The sequence below is a fragment of the Sceloporus occidentalis genome, unplaced genomic scaffold (genome assembly GCF_023333645.1).
Source record: "Sceloporus occidentalis isolate IW3139 unplaced genomic scaffold, rSceOcc1.0.p SCAF_6, whole genome shotgun sequence".
NCBI lineage: Eukaryota > Metazoa > Chordata > Lepidosauria > Squamata > Phrynosomatidae > Sceloporus > Sceloporus occidentalis.
This window is the reverse complement of record NW_028316986.1, coordinates 90,016,913-90,042,077: the sequence shown is the minus strand read 5'-3', so window position 1 is coordinate 90,042,077 and position 25,165 is coordinate 90,016,913. Positions and strand designations below refer to the sequence as shown.

Here is a 25,165-nt window from a genome sequence, read left to right as displayed (position 1 = left end):
ATAAAGAATAATTGATGCCAGATAAAAATAGCCTTTAACTTCTTGCTGTTGACAATTTACTGTCATAAGAACATAAATTCCATAACATATTCTGGGTTTTGCATTTGCTGAACATTTAAACAATATTTTACCTTATACTTTCTGATTATCCACAACCATATAATTTTTCTTTTTACCTTTTAGCAGGACATAATTTAAACAGATTAAACATTATTTTCTGAGCTGATTCACCTCATTAAGGTTTACCTACTTTTACTGAGAAGAAAATCTGTCTCTAATATTGGCTGGATGATCATGTTTTGCAGGAGATGCACGGCTGAGAGGTCAGACAGGAGTCCTTTCTGAACGACGTGGTTCCTACCCATTTATAGACTTCCGCCTTCTCAATAGTAAGTACATCACTTACTAGGAAATGGCCTTATGGGTTGTTGTTTTTAAAAATCAAATCTTTATGAAGGAAATATCTCGAGGATGCCAGACAGGGGAAAGTTGGTCTGTATATATGTCAGTGCCTTCTATTCATGACTGGTAGTCATAAAAACTCCTTAGGAAGCATATTTGAAAATAGCAAGTCCAGAATTGCCAGCTCAGGATCTTCCCAGGCCCTAAGGCGGGCTACAGACAGGCAAAAAGGGGTGTATTCATGACGTCATGAAGGTAGAGCCTTCAGACGGCCCTTACCTGAATGCCGTCATGAACACGCCGCCCGCACGCCCCAAGCGGGAAGAAGCGGCATTAAAAAGGTGCTGCTTTTTTCCGCTTCTTTTTGATTTGCGGCGTACGTGCGCAGCTCCGTATGTAAGCTGCTGCACCGGTACGCCCGAATTGCTACGCCGCAAATATAAGTTGCCCATTTAAAAGCTCCGTGTCAGCTGCGTCGCATAATGGGTCGGGGTCCGGGACATGCGTGGTTTGCAGTCGGGCTTTAATTGCAGCGTCCGCTGCCATGCAGCTGTGGAAGCTGCGGCACAGCTGCGGCGCATTTTAAGACTCGTAACCCTAACCCTAGAGCCACTTGTGCGCATGCGTTGCTAGAATCGCGGGAAGTTGTAAGTTTTGCCGGCGGATGTTTTGGTTGTAGAAAGTGATAAGGGAAAGTTTGGAATTTAAAGTGACCCCCTACACACATTCCTGCGCCATTTTCACCTGGGAACAGGCACAGTTCGGCTGCTCCTGGCACAGCTTTGTGGCGGCTCCCCTTTGGCACCAGGCAGGATGGCACAGCCATCCACCAGCATCCCGAAAAAAGGGAGGGGGACGTCTTGGTCTCATACTGAGACGGCTGACCTCATAGCTATATGGTCCCAGCCAAACATTTTGCAGAAACTGGAGCAGTCCTACCTGAATGCTGACACATATCGAGAAGTGGAAGAAGCCATGAGAGCTGCTGCACCGGTACACCAGAATTGCTACGCCGCTAATTTAAGTTGCCCATTTAAAAGCTCCGTGTCTGCTGCGTCGCATAATGAGTTGGGGTCTTGGAACATGCGCAGTTTGCAGACAGGCTTTAATTGCAGTGTCCGCTGCCATGCAGGTGTGGAAGCTGCAGCACAGCTGCAGCGCATTTTAAGACTCGTAACCCTAACCCTAACCCTAACCCTAACCCTAACCCTAACCCTAACCCTAGAGCAACATGTACGCATGCGCTGCTTGGAAAGTTTGGACTTTAAAGTGAACCCCTACACACATTCCTGTGCCATTTTCACCTAACAATAAAAAATGCCAAAACTGTAAATATTTACATATATACAAGGGAGGTGATGGGGGATGGCAGGGGGACAGCGGTGGCAGCGGAGACAGCTGTGGCTGTGCATTGCAGATTCAGCAAGAGCGCGGGGACCAAAGGAGAGGAGGCATCCATGATGCTGGTGACACTGGCAAAGTGCAAGCGGACAAGGATGCCAACACCAGCTGATCACCAGCTGGCAGGAGACCACCATTGTTCTTGGGCAGAGCGGGGGGAAAAGTTTTAAAGGGGCTTGGGCACTTTAAATGTGCCCATAGGCTTTCTGCCGCCGCTGCTTAGTGCTGCAGCTGCGCAGCTGCGCACCCGCCAGCCGGCAAAGGAAAAAAAAAAGCTCCGTTTTTGGCCGCCCGTGAGGAGGGGCAGACAGTCCCGCAGGGAGCTCATGGAAAGGGCACTGGGATTTCAAGAGACGGCACTAGGATTTCAAGAGAGGACACTGGGAGTTCAAGAGAGGAACCTAGAAGTTAATGTGAGGGCACTGGGAGTTCAAGAGAGGAACCTAGAAGTGCAAGTGAGGGCAGTGGAAGTTCAAGAGAGGAACCTAGAAGTGCAAGTGAGGGCAGTGGAAGTTCAAGAGAGGGCCGTTCAGAACCAGGAGAGATCAATAGACAGGTCAGACCAGGAGCAGAGGCGACTCAACACCACCTTGGAAGCGCAGACTGTTCTGATGGGGCAAATGCTGGAGATCATGAGGGGAGGGCAGGGTGGCCCGAGACGCAGAAGGGTACGTAGGGAGCAGGGTGGAAGAGGCAGGGCTGTCCCCAGGGTCGTGGATGAAGGGGTTGAGCAGCAGGAGCCCCCAGCAAGAGGTGGAAGAGCCAGGGCTGTCCTCAGGGTCGTGGAGGAAGGAGTAGGGCAGCAGGAGCCCCCAGCAAGAGCAATCCTTCCAGCTGAGGAGCAGGGAGTTGCCATGGAGGTGGAGTTGTCTCAGCAGCCTCTTGCTGGGCCATCCTCCAGCCTCTTCAGTGACTCTGTGGCAGTCCCACCGCCCACACCCCGCCCCCAAAGGCAAAGGGCAACTAGAGGGGGCCTGGGATAAAGGGGCAGGGAGCACTTACAAGGCACTAGGTCCCATGATGTCCCATAAAGACATCATTTCGCCTCCCAGGGCATGTGTTCCCTCCCAGCCCTATCTACTCTAGTCTACCCTTCCTGTTCTCTCCTCCCACCATGCCTGGCTCACTGGTCCCCAAACCAGCAATGTCCAAACTCTGTCCTTCCAGGCGTTTGGACTTCATCTCCCAGAATCCCCAGCCACCTTGCCCTGTGGTCTGGGATTCTGGGAGATGAAGTCCAAACGCCTGGAAGGACAGAGTTTGGACATTGCTACCTCCCAGCACTCCTGCCTAGCTTTAGACTGCACAGTTGCGCCTAAGCTGTCACATTCACACTCACAGCCACACTGCCGCAGTTGCGCATAATGAACCACACAAGTTTTTTTAAAAAATAAACTTTTTTATTCACAATAACAAAACATTGTTTATTTACATATGTACAATATATACAAAGGGAAGGGGGAGGGTGAAGGGGGTGGTGGTGAAGGGGGATGGCAGAGGGGGCAGGGGAGGGAAGCTGCTTCAGGGAGGGGGAGGAGGCGGTGGGGCGGGAAGCCGGCGGAGGATCTCTTGGAGTGTCTGCTCCATGGAGGACACTCTCTCCGCCAGCTTCTCCACCTTGTCCTCCAAGGCAGCGAACCTCCTCTCCGTCCGGTTCTCTGTGGGGGGAAAGGAAAGAGGATGGTTCGGGTCAGCCTGTGGAGCCCATCACCCACTCCCACAGGCAGGGTTTCTGGGTGCCCCCGCTCCCTTCCTTGGGTTCACCTCTGCACTTACCTTGCTGCCGGGCTTGGAGGACTCGATCCAGGGTCCTGGCATCGAGGGCCAAGTCCCCTGGCTCCCCTGGCAGGCGGCGGCTCGGGCCAGGCTCCTCAGCGGCGGCGACAGCAGCAAGGACTTCAAGCCCTGCAAAAGAGGAAGAAAAGGCCCAAGTTACCATGCTGGCATGGCAGACGAGGGCACAAGTGTCGTGGGGGCTGCAGTCAGGCAACCCCCACCCCTCACCCTAGGGACCTACCTGCCGCCAGAGGAGCCTGCTCTGGCTGCGGAGGGGCCACAGCAGCTGGTCCTGGCTGTGGCCCACCCTCGGGGACATCCTCGTCCCCCGAGGATGGTGGAGAGGGCGACCTGGCACGGTGCCCTCCCTCCCTCCGCCTCCACCTCGGCCGCACGCCTGCAGAAGGGAAGAGGAGGGATGGCATTGGCACCATGCAGGAAGGAGAGGAGGGCAAGGGAAGGGTCAAGGAGGGGAGGACAGGGCATGGCAAGAGCTCTGACTTACCTGGAGGACGGCGATCTTCCAGTCTGGGCCTATCTCCCCTGACCCACAGGTCCTTCAGCCGCTCAAAGAATGGTGGCCGCCTGTCAACCGGGGGGTGCTCCCCGAAGTCTTCGAGGGTTTCGAAGAAAGATGCCTTCAGAGTTTTAAACTTTACTCTGCACTGATGCATCTTTCTTCGAAACCCTCGCTCTTCGAGGGCACGGGACGCCTGGAGAAAATACCCCCGGTTCGGCTTGTTGGTGCTGGCCATCACCCTTCGAGCGGCTGCCTGTGGCATCAGGGAGTCCAGGAGGATCCCGACCTCCTCGTCGGTCCAGTAGGCCATGCGGATCGGGACCCTCCTGCGTGGCTCTGCCATCTTGATCGCCATCCTGGGGTCTTGCACAGTTGCGCACGGGTATATATGGGCACCTGTGGCTCAGGGCCGTTAGGCCAAGGTGGTCCTAGGCCAATGATAGCTTTCAGAGGAGCAGTTTGAATCTCTCCCCCAATAGATGCCCTCTGGGTGCCCTATTGATACATTCAAATGGGCCATTAGGAAAGCTTGAATTTGAGGGGGATTGATACATTGTCAAAGGGGCAATTGGCAGTTGGAGCTGATGTATCTTTTTGACCCAGGAAAACAGGCGCCAGGAGACCTTTTGTGTGTGTGTGTTTGTGTGTGTCCCCCTCAGGCACGTGGCAAAACATGCCCACAGCACAGATCAGGAATGATAGGCAGACTCAAACTGTGGATAATGGGATACATTTATTCATGTGCTTATGCTATTACAGGACATTGCACTCTGACATCACAGATGATGGCACAGGAGCCATCCTTCAGATTCTCCTTGTCAGAAAAAAATCTGCCAGGGCATTCCTCACAGCCTCCCCTGCTGCCTTCTTGGCATCCTCTTCATCCTCCGTGATTGCTCCCAAGGTGGGCAGCACAAAACGGCGCCTATATCGCATGCCCCCATCCAGGACCCTGCCCTTGGTCTCACAGATGTTGTGCAGAATGACACATGATGCCAGGATGGGCACCACATTCTCCTCTGTCACCTTTGTTCTTGGGCAGGGCGGGGAAAAAAGTTTTAAAGGGGCTTGGGCGCTTTAAATGTGCCCATAGGCTTTCTGCCGCCGCTGCTTAGCGCTGCAGCTGCGCAGCTGCGCATCCGCCAGCCGGCAAAAGAAAAAAAAGCCGCGGTTTGTGCCGCCCGTGCGGAAGCTGCCCCTTTCTTTGCAGCGTCCTCCGAGGCGGCGGTATAGAAGCTACGGGTCCGAAACGGACCCAGGTGAGGCGTCTTCACTGCCCCCCATGTGGAAGCCCCAACACCTGAAGCACGTCCCCGGGGCGGGCGGTCTGGAGGCTCCGTATTCAGCAGAATACACCTCCAAGACGTCTTCTCCTGCCCGTCTGTAGCCCGCCACAGATTTCCAGGCCAAAACCTGACACCTAGGAATAACCCCTGTGATGCCATTAATTGAATACCAAATTTGAATACCACTCTGTGAACAACTGGGGTTAGTACTTAATACATAATGCTTAATGGCATCAACAGGTGTTGTTCCTAAGTCCCAGGTTTTGAATACCAATAACCACATGGACTGAGACTCATAGAATAGCCAGCCAATACCCATGGGGACTGAGACTCATGGAAATTATATTTCAAAATGCTTGGTGGGCACTAAACTGGAGGGAAGGGGAACTAGTCTAGAAAAAATTGTCTTGTGTCCCTTCAAGTCATTTCCAACTTATGACTACCCTAAGGCAACCTATCATGGACTTTTCTTGGCACATTTCTTCAGAGGAGGTTTGCCATTGCCATCCTCTGAGGCTGAGAGAATGTGACTTTCCCAAGGCCACCCAGTTGGTTTCCATGGTTGAGTCAGGATTTGAACCCTGGTCTCCTGGTATCCTAACACAATGCTCAAACCACTACACCCCACTGGCTCAAATACACACACATAAATGAATAGAACATATTTTCCTGTTTAGACAGAAATCTTAGCTAAAGAGGTTATTTCCAAATCAAGGTGAAATGTGGGGTTACTTAGGAACATTTAATCCAGTCTGATTGCATCCAGAAGGCAGGTGCAGAGCAGTGGGTGGCAAGCCCTGGCACCATAATGACTGGGAGGGGAGGAGCAAGCTACATAAGCAGACCTCCCTGGAAAGTCTTCATAAGTTGTAGCAAGTGTTAAGTCTTACAATGTAATAATAATAATAATAATAAATTTTATTTGTATGCCGCCCTTCCTTCGATCAGGGCGGCTCACAACAGTAAAAACAGACAATTTTAAAATACAGATCGATAAAAAATTACCATAAAAATACAATAAAAACATCCAATACACCATAAACAGCTTAAATCCAACAAATAGAAAAAAAAGTCAAAAGAAAACCCCATGACCCAACCTCATGGCCACGAAAAGAGGAGGGAGGCCCGCAGGATAACTTTAGGAAGCTGAGTTGGAGATTTGAACACTGCCCTTTGCCTTTGCCTGGAGTTAGGCCCACCAAAACTGAAGAATCTGTACCTTTGCCTCCTGCTTGGACTTTGCCCTGATATATGGGAACTCCCAAACAAATCTCTTCTACATAGGGTTGCCATATCCCGCCTGGGGGCGGGACTTTCCCGGTTTGGGGCGGGTCCGCACGGTCCCGCCCCGGTTTGCCCCCGCCCCCGGGCAGGATGTGGCAAGCTGAGGGAGGCTTTCAGTCGCCGCTTGGGCCTCCGCTCCCCGCCGCGATCGCGGCGAGGCCAGGGGCCCAAGCGGCGACTGAAAGCCTCCTTAAGGCGGAGGCTTTCCTGCGCTGCTTGGGCCTCCGCTCCCCGCCGCGATCGCGGCGAGGCCGGGGGCCCAGGCGGCGACTGAAAGCCTCCTTAAGGCGGAGGCTTTCCTGCGCCGCTTGGGCCTCCGCTCCCCGCCGCGATCGCGGCGAGGCCGGGGGCCCAAGCGGCGACTGAAAGCCTCCTTAAGGCGGAGGCTTTCCTGCGCCGCTTGGGCCTCCGCTCCCCGCCGCGATTGCGGCGAGGCCGGGGGCCCAGGCCCTGAGGGAATCCTTCACTCAGGGAGGCTTTGCCTCCCCGCCTGGGCCCTGGGCCTCGCTGCGATCGCGGCGGGGGCGGAGCCCAAGCGGCGAGGGAAAATGTAGGACAAAAATTTCAAATGTAGGACACATGTTTGTGTGTCCTACATTTGAAATTTTTGTCCTACATTTTTCCCGGTTTCGAGGTCCGGAGGTATGGCAACCCTACTTCTACATGTACTTTCACATTCAGTCATTTGTTCAGTGTGTATCAGCATGTGTCCTGCTTAATTATGATGTGAGAGGTGTAGTGGTTTGAGCATTGGACTATGACTCTTGAGAGCAGGGTTTGAATCCCCACTTGGCCACAGAAACCCACTGGGTGACCCTGGGCAAGTCACACTCTCTCAGCCTCAAAGGAGGCAAGCCCCCTCTGAAGAAACTTGCCAAGAAAACCCTGTGATAGGTTTGTCTTAGGGTGGTCATATGTTGTAAATGACTTGAAGGCACACAACATTAGAGGTGCATGTGTGTGAACAATACTTTGTTATCTCCTATATTTTAATCTAAACTGGCTCAATGTTTTAGCATAAACTTTCCAGACATTTTGTCATATCAAACAGTATACAATTCCTATAGACAAATAAATAAATCAGTTCTTTCAAAGTTGGAGGTGTGGCATGTGTTTCAGCACAAAGCCATCGCAGATGAACAGATCATTTGTACAGCATGAAGAGGGAAGCTCAAACTTGGATAGCAAACATTCACACTTCATTCCCTTCTCCTTTTACTGGAATCTAGCCTGGCTTGGCTTCCAGAAAGGATTTTCCTGGGAAGGCAGCAATAATTCAATTCTCTGATTGACTAAGTTGTTTAGTGAGTCACTGAAGCAGATCCTTCCAGTGACTCATGTATGGTGATTAAAATTAGCTGTCATTATCATATGAGGTTCTCTGTCAATGACTGATGAAGCACTCTTCTTGATTGCCTTAATTAAGATCAAGAGGGGATCCCATGCAGCACAATTGCAGTGGAACTGGTGACTCAAATCACAGTTTTTTGAGAACTGGGGTGCTTTCTCTCATGAAGATTGCAAACTGACAAGTGCTTATTAACCATCAAAAGGGCTAAAGTCCAATAAATAGCTTAAATTTAGGAACACCATTTATATACACGACTATCAGTATGCATCAGTTATGTACCTTCAAGTTGTTTCCGACTTATGGAGACCCTAAGGCAAACCTATCATAGGTTTCATGGCAGGTTTCTTCAAAGGGGGGTTGCCATTGCCATCCTTTGAGGCTGGGAGAGTGTGAGGTCACCCAAGTGGGTTTCCATGGCTGAGCCAGGATTCAAACTTTGCTCTTTCCTTGTCTGAGTCCAACAATCAAACCATTACACTACGCTACACTGGCCCTCATCAGTATACATACATAGTCAATAATGTAACTCTCATCCCTTATTATTAATTCAAACTATTTCTACAAGACGTTCTTGCTGTCAATTTCACTGTATCTGAAAATGTAACCCTACCTATGCCTGCCCAAGCCCAAGGTCTGCAGCAGTGGTCATCTAGTGTGCCCCCTAGGTGAGATCAATGTCTAACTGTGAGGAAGTGGGAGAGTGCCTTTTCTGCTGTGACACCGAGGGTTGCCACAGTGAAAATTGATGAGGGCTCCTGTGCCATTAAAGGTTGTGTAGAAGAGGGAATTTCAACAGGTGTTGTCTACCATCCAGCCAGGCATCAACCACTGCCTGCTGAAAGTCTCTCTTCTATACAACCATTAAACTCTACAGGAGCCCTCATCAGTTTTCACTCTGGCAATTCTAGCAGAACTTCAGTTGTGGCTTGGGGTTGATATTGGTTTCATCCCAGCACCCAGTTAAAAACTTGTGTGGTTTTTTGTTTGGGTTTTTTTGTTTGTTTGTTTGTTTGTTTTGGTTAAAAGTCAGGAATTCAGCCATAATTCCACTACCAAACTACATATCCAGCATTCTATGAATGCCAAAGGGTATCAAACTGATATGACTATACAGAATACATACTAGAAATATAAAGAATACGCTTAGATTTTTGCATACTTGATGGAAAGGTTGTTCTTCTAACACATTCAGGTAGAATTCAAAGACATAGCTTTGTTAGGGCTGAGACAGACAGCCCGAAAATGGCTGTCTGCAGGCGCTTGTTTTAACTCCGGAGGGACACCGCAGCCACCAAACCACGCAACATCCCTCCAGAGTAAAAAGAACCCGGGTCTTCCGGGTTCTTTTTGTGGTGCCCAAGTTATGTCGTGAGTGCGCCACTGGCACACTCATGACATAAGTGGCGCACAATGATGTGCGGGTGCTGCGCATCCCTATTGGCAAGATGGCAGCACCCATGTGGACAGGACACCACCATTAGGCCACCGCCATTACACACTATGTTTCTGGACCATGTGGTTGCAGCACGGTCTGGAACCATAGTATCACCACCACCACGCCGCTTTTGTCCCATCTGTCTTGGGCCTAAGTCTGTAGAATCAGTATTTTGAAAGATCTTGTAGCACCTTTGAGACTAACTGATAGAAAGAAGTTTACAGCATGAGCTTTTGTAGACTTAAGTCTAGGAAAGCTCATGCTGCCAACTTCTTTCTTTCAGTCACCTTTCTTTCAAAGATGCTACAAGATTTTTCCACATACTAACACATTCAGGCACATCAAGAAAATGATAAAGTGCCACAAGACTTTTCACATCTTGGGACTTGCTTGAAAAACATGGGGAGAGCACGCATGCATGCACACACAAACACACACAAGCCATTTTTGCACAATTAGTATTTGCACAAAACTGGATTTGGCACTTATGCATGTTTGTTCAACAAAAAATTCTCTGCAAGTTTTTCTTTTTGCAAGCAAATATTTCACTAAGAGATCCCAAGGTGTGACAAGTCACAAAACTGTCAACATTGGTAAGAAAACTTTTGCTCTTATTTGGTTTTTCATGCAAGAATGAAATCAACAAACTGTACATTAAAAACTCCCCCAACCATCACCAATAGTCATAAAAGTAATATTTACCAAAATCCAGTACATTTTATTAGATTTCATATTCTGATTTTCAGATGCACTGATTAAAACTACAAATAAACATTATTCATATTCAAACCATTCAATAATCAAATTTTGCTTTATTTAGCAAAATAATAATAACTTTGGCTGAAAGTGAAACATGGGAAAATATCATTAAACTAGTCTGTGTTGTGGTGTATTTCTGTAAAGAAATGTACCGTCATTTTTCAAATTCTCACTATCATTTTGAACATGTGAAACTGAACACAAATTTGAGACCAATTTATAGACATGTGTATTCACTAAAATAACATTCCACTATTAGTGCATAAATATACTCTCGTCCCTCCACATTTGCAGCTTTGACTTTTGTGGATTTGATTATTCATAGATTTTATTAATATGGTCTCTCTAGGAATATCTAGGTCCTCCAACACAACTCTATGGTGACTTTTGACCAAAAGTTGCACTGAAGGACTTAGAGATTCCTAGAGAGAACACTCCACTAGACATTTGTAGCTCCTCCAGCGCAATTCTGTGGTCAATGTCTAGGTAGATTTTCACCATAGAGTTGCACTGGAACACCTAGAGATTCTTAGAGAGGTGTTCTCTCGGGTAAAAACATAGTGTTTTTGTTATTTGTGGTTTTTCCACATTCATGATCTGTGCTCCTAACCCCAGTGAATGTGGAGGGAGAAGTGTAGTAACAATTTCTTTTTCTACCGTCAGAAAAATGTTTTCTATCATTTGAGACAGTGCTTCCTCAAGGAACTGAATAGTCCCTAGATCCTTTTCTATGTACATTTTATATATACATATTCCCTTTAAAGTAAATTAAAGGGTTATTCAATTTGTTACCTGACCTTCTGTTCCAAGGAAAAGGGTGTTCTAATGATCATACTGATATTTTTTCAAACTGCCACAAAGAAAAGAAGAAACAAAGTGAAAGGACCATTAAGATGATAAATGAAAAGCAGGATTTTCTGTTATTACAGGTTATGTTCATTTTTCCTAAAGGGGAAGAAGAGCTCTTTCACATCACTTATTCTGTAATCAACATCCTTATCTAATACTTCAGACAGGGATAACTATCTAGGTGAACACACTCAGTCTTATGGTCCATTATCTAGTTAATCATTGGATTATAACTGCAATATGTAGCTGTGTGCAGAGCTTGGAAGAGCTACTCCTTTTGACTGCACATCTCAGATTCCCCCAGCCAACATAAGAGCAAGGAGGGTTTCTGGTTACCATGCCCACTCCCTGCAAAAAGTGACTTTTCCAAACTGTGGTTTTATGTTACACTTGCATTCATAGGACAATTCACTGACAATTCATGGGAAAATCCTGTGCTTGAAAAGCTACAGGGCAAGCATGGGTTAAAGATGGATTGTAGATGGGTTAATGCAGTAAGACCCATCTTTAAAGTTAAATGCACATTTATCCCATTGGGAAATGCCTGTGCAATAATCTCCATTGTCTTTCACATCTAAATTCGGTATGGGACAGACTGCCCAAAAAGGGTGGCCTGCCGGACATCACACAGAACTTACGTAACAATGGCGGTGCCCATGTATACAGGGTGCTGCCATTGCTACACCCTCGTCACATGCTAGGGTTGTGGGGTGTGTGGGGGCTCTGCCCCCAGGCAACCCTAGCATGTGACGAGGGTGTCAGTAAGGGCTTGTATGCACCGGGCCTTCCTTAGGTTTTCCTGCCTTCTAGGTTTTTTAGAACTAAACATAAGGATCCTTACAAATAGATGTCTCGCAGTACTAACATTAGAAAGGAGTTGTGGAACTATCCCATCATGGATCTGTCTCTTCTTGATGCATGTTCTATAGTGAGAAAAAGGCTGTAAATAATGACAGGAAAACATAAGGAAGTTAGATGTGGAAGACAATAGTCCAAATCACACTGCAGAAATAATCCAGTTTGAGACTGCTTTAACTGCCCTAACTTAGTGCTAGTGAATCCTGGGAATTCTAATTTGTTGTGGCACCAGAGCTCTCTGACAGAGAATGCTAAATGTTTCACAAAACTACAGTTCCCAGAATTCCCTAGCATTGAGACAGAGCAGTTAGAGTGGTCTCAAACTGGATTATTTCTGCAGTGCGTTACGGCCCAATATCATTTGGACACCCTATGCAGTTTTGTTAATTAGGCAGTGTTAGTGCACGATAAAAGCCTAATCAGTGTGGGGGGGGGCATTTAATTTACCTTCTTAACTTGTGAGAAGATGCAAATATTGCCTCCACTTCATCCCAGAGAGGTGGCCCAGAGGGTAATATGGTCAATGGTATTGAAAGCCATTGAAAGGTCTAGCAGAATCTATAGAGACCCAGTCCCTTTGTCCAGGTCACAGAGTACCAAAGCTCTCTTTATTCTGTAGGCGGACTTGGGGTCAGATTTATTATATTTTTATTTTATATTTCCATTAAAATCATCATTCAAGGCTTCTACAAGCACCATTATAAATGAATAATTTGTGGATGTATATAATCATGGAGTTTCCAGATCTATTTTGTCATGTCTATATTACAAAACAGTGTGTTTGACAGTGTATCACAAAATATATCCCTGAGTATGTACAGCGCTGTGTAAATTTACAGCGCTTTATAAATAATGGTTAATAATAATAATAATAAAAAGGAACTGAGCATTCTTTGTCAAGCAGCAGCTATCGATAGCTAAAATTGATTATTAAGTAGCTATGAGTTTTGATAAGAAGTTAGAAAAGTTGACCACACACTGCATAACCCCCACCAGAATGGCCATACTGTTTGGGAGCAATTGGGCGGTTGTCCAAAAAAGGAACAGTTCCAAATGCTGGTTTTGATACTGGTTAATCAGACCTTGTTTACCATATGTTGGGTTCTTGGGGTTGTAGTCCAAACATATACAAATTTTGAAGCTCAGTTACCCAAAGAAAAGTGGGGGACTGGGGGGAGGGTCCCCACAAACTATCGTGTTACTTCAGATCTTGGGGAAATTAGCTTTGCAAGAGGTTGAGTAACCTTTAGGACCATTTGCACCTGCATATACCAATAATAACTGAGCAAAATTCCAGGTATGGGTAAATTAAGAGGGCTTTATTTAGAAAAAATGCAGAGTGCAATCACACACACATGATGGCAATTCACACAGACACTGCATTCAGAGCTACCCAAAATGGAAATATGGAAACAGGATAGCGGAGTCTGAGGAGTTTAGAGGGTAATATTTACCTGTCAGAAGAGTAGACTACAGAAAGCAGGTGTGACTGAAAATGAGGTCTCAAGGCAACACACAGGGAGAACATACACAGAGCGCAGCCTGAGACAACTATATGTGTACTGTGTGTGCAGAGATGTATGCCGATTGTGTGTAAAGAGGCTAGATTTTGAGTCCTATATTTATACCTCATAACTAGCCTCTGGATGTGTGCTTTGTAAGAACAACCTGATAGCTTTCCCAGGACTTGACAGTAAGATTCTAGGCTAGTTGATGGCTTTAACTTTAGAGTTACAAAAACATTGATTAGATCAGGACAACCCCAGTGTGTAAGGATGAGGTGGCTGGGAATATGGTAGTGGGCAGGCAGAGATGTTGGCTTAAGGCTTTGGGTGTAAGAAGATCTCAAAGTACAAGAAGAAAGCAGATGACTTGGGAGAATGAAGGAGCAATTAGTACATCCATTTAGCTTTGATTGAATTATGCTTTGGATTGTCCACCTGCCTCGGGTCTCACTCCTTTTCTCCTGGGAACCTTAACTAGTGTTCTTAAAGGTCATCGTCATCTCTCAAGAACATGCTGGCTCCTGGTATGAAATGAAAATATGGGGATTCCAAATACAATGAGGCATATGCAGGTGTGCTAAGAGCCCTGTTTCTGATATTTCATAATCCACCCACACTTAGTATGTATATCAAATTAGGACAGTTACATTTTGATTCAAGGGCACAAATTAAGCAATTTGTTGAAAATGAGAGTGGGGAACACAGTGAAAAGACAGAGAGAAGTTTTAGGCTGGGATCCATTTAAGTAAATTGGACATACATGGGTCAGATATAAACCAAAAGAAGTATTAGCTTCAGGAATACTAATGGTCAAGGATACTATGTAATGTTTTCTTATTTATATAATTATGGCTGCAGAAGAAGTTTTGTTAGGCTTGAAATGAGTCCTAGTTTTTCTTTTTTCCACTGTCAGAGCTTAAAAACATCACTCTTTCCCCAGTGTGTAGATGGGATGGAGGTTTATTTAACATTCTCTAGTACATTGTTTTTTAAAATATTAATGCTGGTTGCAGACTGAATGTGTTGTGGATCCTCCTAATGTTCCCCACCGCTTCTGGTTTTTTGTTTTTATTTCTCACTGAAATATCATGGGGATAAACGTAAATAATTCTCTTTCTGCTTGGAGTTTGTTTCACCAGTAGACAATGTTCAAGCAACCATGCTTTGATGCTCTGTATCTCTGAGAATTTATCATTTGTTTCTGTTTTGCTCTTGGGAGAAGAGAATGTGGTGTTAGAAATACATCCTAATATATTATGGCTTGCAGGGGGACATAGTTATGTGTTTTTAAAATAGATAAACAAGATTTGGCCTTTGTTGAGTTCTAGCTTGTTGATTTAGTGAAGACTTTTGTACCACTTGTTTTTCCACAGATACCATTTACTCAGGAGAAATTGGAACAAAGAAAAAAGTCAAAAGACTGTTAAGCTTTCAGAGGTATTTCCATGCATCCAGGTTATTGCGTGGAATTGTACCACAAACTTCACTGTACTTACTGGATGAAGACTACCTTGGTCAAGCAAGGGTAAGAAACATCTCTGACAAACTCAGTTCTTACAGACAAGCCAAACTGAGGTGATCAAATTCTTGAGCCAAGATAGTTACGAGCCTCCTGTTATGTGTGTAATGAAAAAGCTATGGTTGTTAAACGAAGTTTGCAGATTCTTTCTTTTACTTTTGCAAAAGATGTTTGCAGGGGCACAAAGATCACATATAACCTTATATTAAGCCAGGGATGATCACTGAACTGGGCCAGTGGCCACTAAAGACGTATAATTTTAAATATAGCAAAGTCATGAAACTAAGAATATTCCTTTGAATTTAATACTAAGAAATCAAATGTTAAATGCATGGGTCTGGATCCCAAGGTAAACTGTTGCAGGGTAAATCAATGTACCAAAAACGCATTCAGACTTAGGAGAGGTTTCAACAATGTATGTAACTGGAGCATGGGTTAAAACAGAGTTCCTTACAAATGTGTCTCTGTTTTGGCCTGTAATATATTTAAGGGATATGTAGCTGTTCTATTTTTTTGAAGTCCATGAAGGCCAAAGTTACAATTTAGAAACTATGGATCTTAGAGACACCAATTCTTATTAAGGAAATAAGCTGTTATTAGTTGTTTTTTTTCTCTCTTCCCAACTGGCAAAAACTAAGCAATAATTATGTAGCTTACAGTACATGGGAGACTATGGCCCGTTTTACACGGGCCTTTGCCATGCCCCCAGTATGTCCTAGGGGTTGGCCAAGAACACAGCGTCCAATCAGGCCTCACCCCTAGGACGTACTGGGTACGTCAAAATGGCGGCGCCCTATACACACTTTAGCAAGTGCGCCATTGGTTCCCTGGCGCAGCAAACACAGGCACTGGCAGAACGCCATTTTTGGGTGCTCTGTAAAGCGCCTATCACACGAGAGCTACTTAAACTTTAATAATGCTATTCTAACGTTATACAGCAAGAACAATACAATGGTGATATTTAAACACTTTTTTTCCACACATGTTGCAATAACGGGGCATTAATGATTCATGAGCATTAAAATAGTGTTTTTACATTCTGCATGTTGGCAGAAGGGGTTGTGATTTGAGAGAAAAAATTGGGTCATCTCTCGCCGCTAAGGAACTCTCCTGTGACTCACAAGTGTGACACAGGAAGTGATTCTCTTGAACGGCAGACTGGGAGACTGGGGGGTTCAATTTATTTCCAGAAGGTTTATTGATGGATTCTCAGTAGTGCTATTGAAATGTGATTGCCTTTCACGCTTTGCGATAGTGCTAGTGAAGCACTATCAGCAAGCCATTAATGTTCTGAGGTCATTAACGAGAAGTTGCACTAGCACAACGCTTCCATGACATGACAAGTACAGTATGTGGATGACGTCATGTGAAAATCTTTCTGCGATTGCGCAAACATGATGGGACCATAGCGCCTCTCCCATGTTTCTTACCCCTGTGTGATAATCTCCATGGTTCTTCAGTCACTTCAAGGGGGCTTATTCATAACTCAGTGTAAAAGGGACTGGAGCTGTGGGATGCAACAGCTCCCTGTCTATATAATGATTAATATATTTATAATTATCAGTTGTACTTTCACATTTCATAAATATACTAAAGAGTACAATTTTATGTAATATGTTATATCTAATATACAGTCCCCCCTCTATATTAACCACACAGACATGCACATATCATTATCCATAGACTTGAGATCCAGTGATATTTCATATCTATGGGGTGGGTGCAGAAACCAACGCCACCGCCACCCCACCCCAATACAGAGAACCAACTGTATTTCATGTTCTTAAATTTGCAAAGAAGTTTTATTATTGTTGTCTTTCAACTTGTTGTATACCCCTCCTGAGTATACAAGCATTGCATAACAGTGCAGTTTCACTCAACACAAACATAAGTCAGTAAACATCACAGTAAACTGACTTATGTTTGTGTTGAGTGAAACTGCGCTGCTATGCAATGCTTGTATACTCAGGAGGGGAGGGGAGATGCATGAGGTGCACAAAGTTGTGCACAAGATATCCTGATGCACAACATGTTCTGATGCACAACATGACGCACTGTGTATTGGGACATATTGTACATTGGGACACATGCAGAGCCCCATTGTGCAATGGGACATGTTGCAGGGTACCTCATTGTACATAATCACAATTCAGTGGTTGCATATCATATCAGTGACATAACTGCATCACCATAAAGTTATACATCATAGCCTCTGATGCAGGATCTTGGCCATTACTATTAATTTTATTTATACCATTCCATTAGCTTTGATAATAAGTAGAGTGTTCATTTTTCACCCTGGTTTTTCCCTGACTGTGGTTGAAAAAACTATTTGTTTTCTATATGATATATTTTGATATAGTATCTGGGAGGTTATGGGACTTGTAGTCCAAAAAAAGGAACAGTTCCAAACCCTGAGATAAAATAATCAAGCACTTGTACTTTCCTTCTCTGTCTCTCTCGAAACTTAGTTTCAATTTTATCTAAGCAACACAAAAAGCAGTAAAATGTAATGACCTCTTTATTATAATGTAATCCATATTCCAGACTATAGAGAGCTGTTGCCATAATTTCTCTTCCTAGTGCAATCATCACTTGCATGTCCAACTTGGGCTACTTTGTCCAAAATGGATTAGAGAACATTTGACTCTCTAGAGATTAGACTGCAACTTCCATCAAATCTCACCAATTTTTTTAATGCTGGCTAGGGCTGATGAAAATTACAATCTGAGTAGAGCTTGGAAAGGTTACTGTTTTGGCCATACTAGGAGCTGTAATTCAGAAAACTAACTTTGCAAAACTCAGAGCACAACAACATCTGGAGAGTCACAGGCTGAAAGTGGTTGGACTTTATTTTATTATTGGTTTTAATCAAGGCCTGAGCAAAGTACATTTCTGTCACCACAGCTCACTTCTACATATCTGTGGTCAAGAACCAAAAGCCTGAATTGTGTTGTTAGTCCCAGGCAGATTAAACCCATTGCGGACCTTATTGCATGCACAATTTTAAACGTTACGGGGACTGGAGGAGGATGCTCATGTAAGCGCACGGCCGCCCAAAAACGGATTTTATCGCACACAATTCAGTCCTCCAAGAGGCCCCGTTCCATCCCCCGTCGCGCACCCGTTCACGTCCAGTCCTGATGGGTGCCATTTTTTGCTGACGGAAGGTAATCCGTCAGGCAAAAATCACGCCCGTCAGGACTGGATGCGAATGGGTGCACTCCAGGGATGGAACGGGCCTCTTGGAGGACTGAATTGTGTGCGATAAAATCCGTTTTTGGGCGGCCACATGCGCACACAAGCGTCCTCCTCCAGTCCCCATAATGTTTAAAATTGTGTGTGCGATAAGGTCCTGCATCTAAATGGTGATTCACCACTCTCCTCTAACTCGAGCTAACCAACAGTATTCAGGCCAGAGTTATTAAATCAGAGGGTGTGGCTTTAGGTAGGCATGAATGGTTTGCAGATAGTAAATAAATGAGCCAAATTGATTAAATAACCAACCAGTTAAAAAAAGCGTTCTACCCATTCCTGGAGTTGCCCAATCCTATAGAATCCTGGGATTTGTAGTTTCATGACATATTTATAATTTTCTGCCTGAGAGCTTCAGTGCCACACCAAACTACAAAGCACAGGATGCAGTGGTGGCAATTAAAACAGAAATAAAGTGCTATAATTATGCAGTATAAAATGAGCCTTAATTTACAATCCCTACACTGGGCTGCCTTTGGAAAGTATTTGGAAACTTCAGTGACAACAAACTGCTTCAGACATGCTATTGACCAGGTCTAGTTGCAGAGAATATATAGCTCCCTTTTTATAATTGTTCCAATGATTATTGGTCCATTTCCAGGCATAACTCTGATAGCCTTTAGGGCTGAAGAGCGAGGTATAAATACCATAAATAAATAATAATAATTCACAGTGCTGATCATTACCTATGAAGCCCTGTCTCAAAGGTGGTATCTTTCCAAATGAGCCAGCTTGAATTTTGAGATACTCAAGTCCCACCACCATCACAGGCACATGTCATGAAGATATAAAAGAGGGCTTCTTGGTGGCTGCTTCTAGGCTGTGGAATGCCACAGGAGACTAAAGGTGCATCTGCACTGTAGAAGTAATGCAGTTTAATACTACTTTATGTGCTGTAGTTTTATCCAATGGGATCCTGGGATTTGTGATTTTGCAAATTCTTTAGCCTTCTCTGCCAAAGAGTGCTGGTGCATCACAAAACTACAAATCCCAGGATTCTCTAGGATAAAGCTATCACAGTTAAACGTGTTGCCACACTGTATTATGTCTACAGTGCAGATTTATCCTAGATTGCCCTTGTCCTGTTTCCCTTCGGCCAGCAGGCAAGCAAACACTTTTGGCTCTGGTTGATGCAAAAGGGTTTTTATTGGGGGGGGGGGGGGGGGTACTGTGCTTTTAATCTTTTCTTCACCTCTTACATTTTAAGTGATTTAAAACTGTTTTAATTCAGTACCATTTTTAGTTTGATAGTTTATCTAATTGAGTTTTTTTAATTTTGATTGATTTTAACTGTGGAGTTTATTCCATGAGGAATGAAAGCAGACATCCAGCTGGATTAGTAGTGCATTTCTACATGCCTTACTGCAGTTCTTCAGTTCTCTTCCTGCGGGCGACAGTCATAAAACTGAGTCTTTTGTCAAACTGACTTTTCCAGCTAGAAAAAAAGACTCACTTTTACGACTGTCGCCTGCAGAAAGAGAACTGAAGAACTACAACATCAGGTTGTAAGGAACATAGAAAGGCACTACAATCCGGCTGAATTTCCACTTTCTTTCCTCATGAATTAAGCTCGTATATATAGTTTAATTTGTGTGACAAATTGGCTTAAGTCCTGTACTGGGAGAAAAGGAGGGTATAAGCTAAAAAAAAAAAAAAGCAATATAAAATTATTTAGGTTTTAATTTGTAACCATGACTATCCTGCCTTTCTTATTTATATTTTCAGCACATGCTATCTAAAGTGGGAATGTGGGATTTTGACATTTTCTTGTTTGACCGCTTGACAAACGGTAAGGTTTTTTGCTATTTGTTTGTGTTAATTACGTTATGAAATCTCTTTCCAACAGTGATGCTACAGTTTATTACTAATTCCCTTTAAGTTCCATCATCAACCTTAATATATTTTAGTGCTAGGGCTTTTGTCCACTACACAACAGTATAGTTCAAAGGAACACATGAGTTAACAAACAGGCATAACTGAAACAGAATAGGTGTGCCTCATGGAATCTGCCTGAAAAATCTGAAAAAGTTCTGAAAAATCTTGACCATTTTTGTCTCAAAGATTCAAGCTCTCACAATCCTGGGAGGGAAGATGAAAATTCCAGGTTTTTTTCCTATCCACAATGAAAGCCCCATCCCTTTCCTATATAGTGAAGCTGGCTGAACTAGCAACAGAATTCTAGCAATGGAATAGTGTACTCCATCACAAGAGGCCAGATGTAGGAAACAGGATAGGCAATGGGGTGAACATGGCTTTGTTTTCCATTCCATCACAGATAATGGCCAGAGGGCTCAAGAGGAACAGCCTCATTCTTCCTATTGCTAGAACCAGCCCTGAGCATCTCAAATGGCCAAATGGTATCAAATGGCTGGATAAATCTGGTCAATTTGCAGTCGTTAGGAGGTAATGGACTGCAGCAGAAGCCTCTTGTTTTCCATAGCTGCTGACAGTTTTATTTTTGTCCTTCCTTGACTTTTGTCAGTTTCCATCTACCTCCACCATCCATGATAACTGAAGGGTGGGGGAGCTGGGACAGATAAAAATAAATACGTCTTAGCCCCTCCAAAAAAGAATTTGGTGACTGAAGGACAAAATATTTTGGAAACAAAATTCATGTGCAATGGATTCATTGTATAGCTATGGACTTCACTACCATGAAAGTAGCCACAGCCACAAGAATTTAAAGGAAGAGTAGATAAACGTATTGAAGAAAAGTCCGCTGTGATTACTGCTCATGATGAATAGCTTCAGTATCAGAGAAATAATGCCATGCAATATCCCTTGCTAGGAAGCACAAGCAAATATCAGAGTTCTATGTGTGAATAATTTTCACTGTTTCATTCTCTGCAATGCTAGAAATTTGCAAAATGAAGTAAAATTTCATTCTGGGGCAGAATCCTTAGGAGAGGGCAATATCCTTCTTTGTGCTTCCATACTTACACCTCTGATGGTCCTCATGCTCTCTCTATGGTTCATCTTATGCTCATCCATTATCTTATCTGTTCTCTTCAATAAACCCAGATGCCTGCATTTGGCATATTATATATATATATATATATATATATATATATATATATATCCTTTAATTATAGAAATAACTAATGAGATTTAACATGGTAAATACCCAATAATCAATCGTGTATATTTCCAAAATTTACAGGATTTTTTTTATCTATAAGGAACATACATTCTGAATCTAAATTTGTCCAAGTTTTTGAGGCAATAGTGCCTTTCATGTGAAAAGGGAAGATAAAAAGTCCAAGGTCCAGCCCAAATGTTGTTGGAAGCATGATCTGCCACTTAAAAGCTCAAAGTACCATGCCAAGCTATTTACATGAAATTGCTATTTATCCTGCAGGGCAAAATATGTAGGTACTCTGTCCTCAATGGTAATGTAACATTTTTTAAAAACTGTGAAATTCAGTTGGCAGTTAATGTGCTTGATGGAATAATGCATTATTCATATACTTGTTTATAAATCTTAACTAAGCAAAAACAAAAGACTCAGCGGTTGATTTTCCAATAATTTGTTTGACATTGGATGCAGTTAAAGTCAGCTGGTCAGCTGGTTATAAAACTCACTAATCTTCAGGCTGTGACGACAGGAATAAAAGCAAATTGGAGATTTATTTTAAATCATTCCTTGAATGAGGGCAAAATGACCTTTTCCCCAAGGCCATGGGGGGAGGAGGGGACATTATTTTTCTGAAATTTCTGACTGGCATTTTAGGGTGGCCAAGGGATTTCTAGTTTGTTTTTCCTGAGGTTTTAAAAAATCAGGTGGCATTATATATTGTAGTTACAGATTTGTAACCTAGAATTATGAATCTGTAATTGCACCATGTTCACGGACACTACGTAGTCATGATCGTGCCACTATTGCCACAATCATGAATGTCCTCCCAACCCTACTTTACCAGGCAGCAGCCACCTATTGAGAGCATAACATTTCCATCTCCCTCCCGCCAGTGAATGAGGCTGCAACAACCAAAAGCAGGACTCATATCGCAATTTCTTGTGGCAGTTTCACTCACTGGAAAGAGGGAGCTGGAAATAACATCCTCCTGTACCCTGGTTGCCAGACCCCAATCTCTTGGTGTGGCAGCTAGCTGGTAAAGTAGATTGTGGTGGGCCAGGAGACATTAGTTAATTAAGTATTACTGAGTAAGTAGGTGAAGATGGACCTTCATTTCAAGGCCTGAATCACTCATACCAGCAGAAGGCTCCCTTTAGCTTTGTGATGGCTGCACTACCTTCAATGTCCTGGGAGCAATACCATGTCACATTATGTTGCTCCCATGCTGTTCTGAGGGTAGCTGTGTATTTCTCCATAACTTCCTGTAAGCCACAATTCTTGGGGTGCCTAAGTGACATGACATCTTGTTGTCTCAGCCTATAGGAAGCAGCAGAGAGATCGGTCCACTTTGGCTACTTCTGCCCTGTAGAAATAATGCAGTTTGGCATAGCTTTAACTACCAGTGCTCAATGTTGTGGAATCCTGGGATTTGTAGTATATATTTAGCCACCTCTGTCAGAGAACTCTGATGCCACAACTACAAATCCTGGAATTCCATAGGATGGAGCCACGACAGTTAAAGTGGTGTCAAACTGGATTAATTCTGCAGTAGCAGCAACCATCCTTGAGTAGAATGAGACATTTACACAAATTTAAGAAACAGGGACAAGTGAGAATGGGAAAACCATTGGCTGTCTCATAATCTTAAATGAGACAAGCACTAACACATGGAGACACACACACAGAGAGAAATTCAATGAAATTTGTCCATGTTATTCCCCTTTAAAAAAAAATTAAAAATCATTCGTGTCTTAGCAAGGGACATATATTTAGGATGGGATGGGGAAATTTTGTGTCAGTATGGTGTATTTCAGTATTGGACTAGGACTCTGTGAGACCAAGGTGAATGCCCACTAGGCTACAGAAACCCACTGGGTTATCCATTGTGTGGAATCACTGACCCTCTGTAACATTACCAAAAGAAAAAGAATGCCTTTTGCAACTAACAACAACAACAAAATTCTTCCTCTGCTGCAGCCAGACCTTTTTAAACACTTTCTTAAGTGCCAGAGTTCTGTCAGGTTTTAGTTTCATTTTATCAAGAAACAAAAGGATTTTCAGGATTTTGGAGCCTGCACACTTGTCTTGTTCTAAGGCCATGACAATATCACAATGCATTTCATTAAAATCATCTAATCAAGGTCAGGGCTGGCATGATAAAACACCAGTAGAATTTACAAGGTGGCTAATTAAAGAGTAAGCTATTACTGTGAATATAATTCTGAGATGTTGTTTCTGATGAACACAAGTTTTTCTATTCTTTCAGGAAACAGCCTGGTAACTTTACTGTGCCACCTCTTCAATTTACATGGGCTTATCCACCATTTCCAGTTAGACATGGTTACGTTACACAGGTTTTTAGGTAAGTAATTTCTTCAGCTCTTCATTAGTGTTGACAGTTATGACATTTGAAACTTTAAAGGATTTATGCCCAGGATACCATCAGAAGTGGGAACAAAACTGGGAACTTGGCCCATCAAATATTTGGGAAGTCCTACCTGGCATGGCTTATAGAAAGAGATTAAAGGAGTTCTGGTCTGCCGACAGCATTTTTACAGTGTTCTCCACTTTAATGCCATGGCAGACAACACTTTAACTGCAGCCTTTCTGCTCTTTCTTCTTTTTGCATTTAGCATCTTTAGTATAAATAAAGGATCAAACTGTATGTTACACAAATGCATGTAATAGAGATTCAGCCTTTTTTCTTTGTTAATTAAAAAATCAGCCTTGATTTTACTAATAAAACATAGGCTATGATTTTTGAGTAGAAAAACAAGGGGATACTACAGAATTTAATTTCATAAGCACTGATCTTGCCAAGGGGGGAAAGGAGCTGGAGAAGAATTTAGAGCAGGAAAGGGGCTAGTTAAGTACCCCATTTCTCCTACCCCTCCACACTTACAGCCACATGAGGCTTCTTCCACTAAAAAGAATATATTACGTGCGTTCCTAAGTGACATATAATTTGGCCCCAAGCAAAATATCACTGCAAAACTTGATGCACAAAAGATTTACAAAGAATATCTATTCACCCATTTGAGAGATCATTCTATCACTACTGGCAGCCAGTAATGTGCTCCACAATAAAAGCTTTCTTTGTTCATCCACACAAGCCTTACACAAAGTATGGGCCTCAGGGGCCCATCCCCAATTCAATCCATGTTGTTGTTGAATTTAAAGACATAGACATAGGAGGACAGGACAGGATCTGGATTGCTCTCCCGTCCTTATCCCATCTGTGACTGCAACTGCATGAAAGCCTTTCATACATGTAATACCGATCCTGTCATTATCCTGTCATTGAAGTGTAATTGTATAAGACAAACTCCCGTTAATACAAAATGCCAGGACAATTCCATTTAAATGACGGGACAATGACAGGATCAGTGCAACGTCATATGTAAGTCTTTCACCCGATTGCTGTCACTCGCACTTTCCAGATGGGACAATGTCCAGATAAGTACAACATTGTGCGAAAGTTCATCCTGTAATCGTGCAGGAAGGACATGACAAGGATGTCCTTTTCCTGTCTGATAATCTCCATAGCCATGTTAGTCTGGAACATCTATATGTATTGTAAAGGGATCTTGCAGCACCTTGGAAACTAACTGAAAGAGGTTGGTAGCATGAGCTTTTCTAGGAGATTTTCAGATGAGGGAAAAGATCCAGGAATGTTCCAGCAACAAATCATTCATGAGGAAGTCCTGGGAATGGTTTGTTGTTGTAGCATTCCTGGATCTTCATGGATTAAGCCCTGGATAAGCATGAAGTCATCTGAAAATCTTCAGTGCGACCGCACAACTTTGCCGGGAGTATGTCTTTTACTACCCCAATTTTCCCCCCCGTCTGATAGTCTCCCTAGACTTGAGCCTATTTTCAAATGCATCTG

General features: G+C 43.7%; 1 protein-coding gene across 3 annotated transcripts in view; it reads left to right on the top strand.

Moving 5' to 3' along the window:
- The window catches only part of PDE7B (phosphodiesterase 7B), a 262,193-nt gene that overhangs the window by 191,314 nt on the left and 45,714 nt on the right, over nt 1-25,165 (top strand). For all 3 annotated transcript variants that reach the window (XM_089530312.1, XM_089530313.1, XM_089530314.1), the window contains 4 exons: nt 306-389; nt 14,800-14,951; nt 19,926-19,989; nt 23,543-23,638. In XM_089530312.1, coding sequence (XP_089386438.1) covers nt 306-389; nt 14,800-14,951; nt 19,926-19,989; nt 23,543-23,638 — 396 coding nt within the window. The remainder of the gene's footprint in view (nt 1-305; nt 390-14,799; nt 14,952-19,925; nt 19,990-23,542; nt 23,639-25,165) is intronic.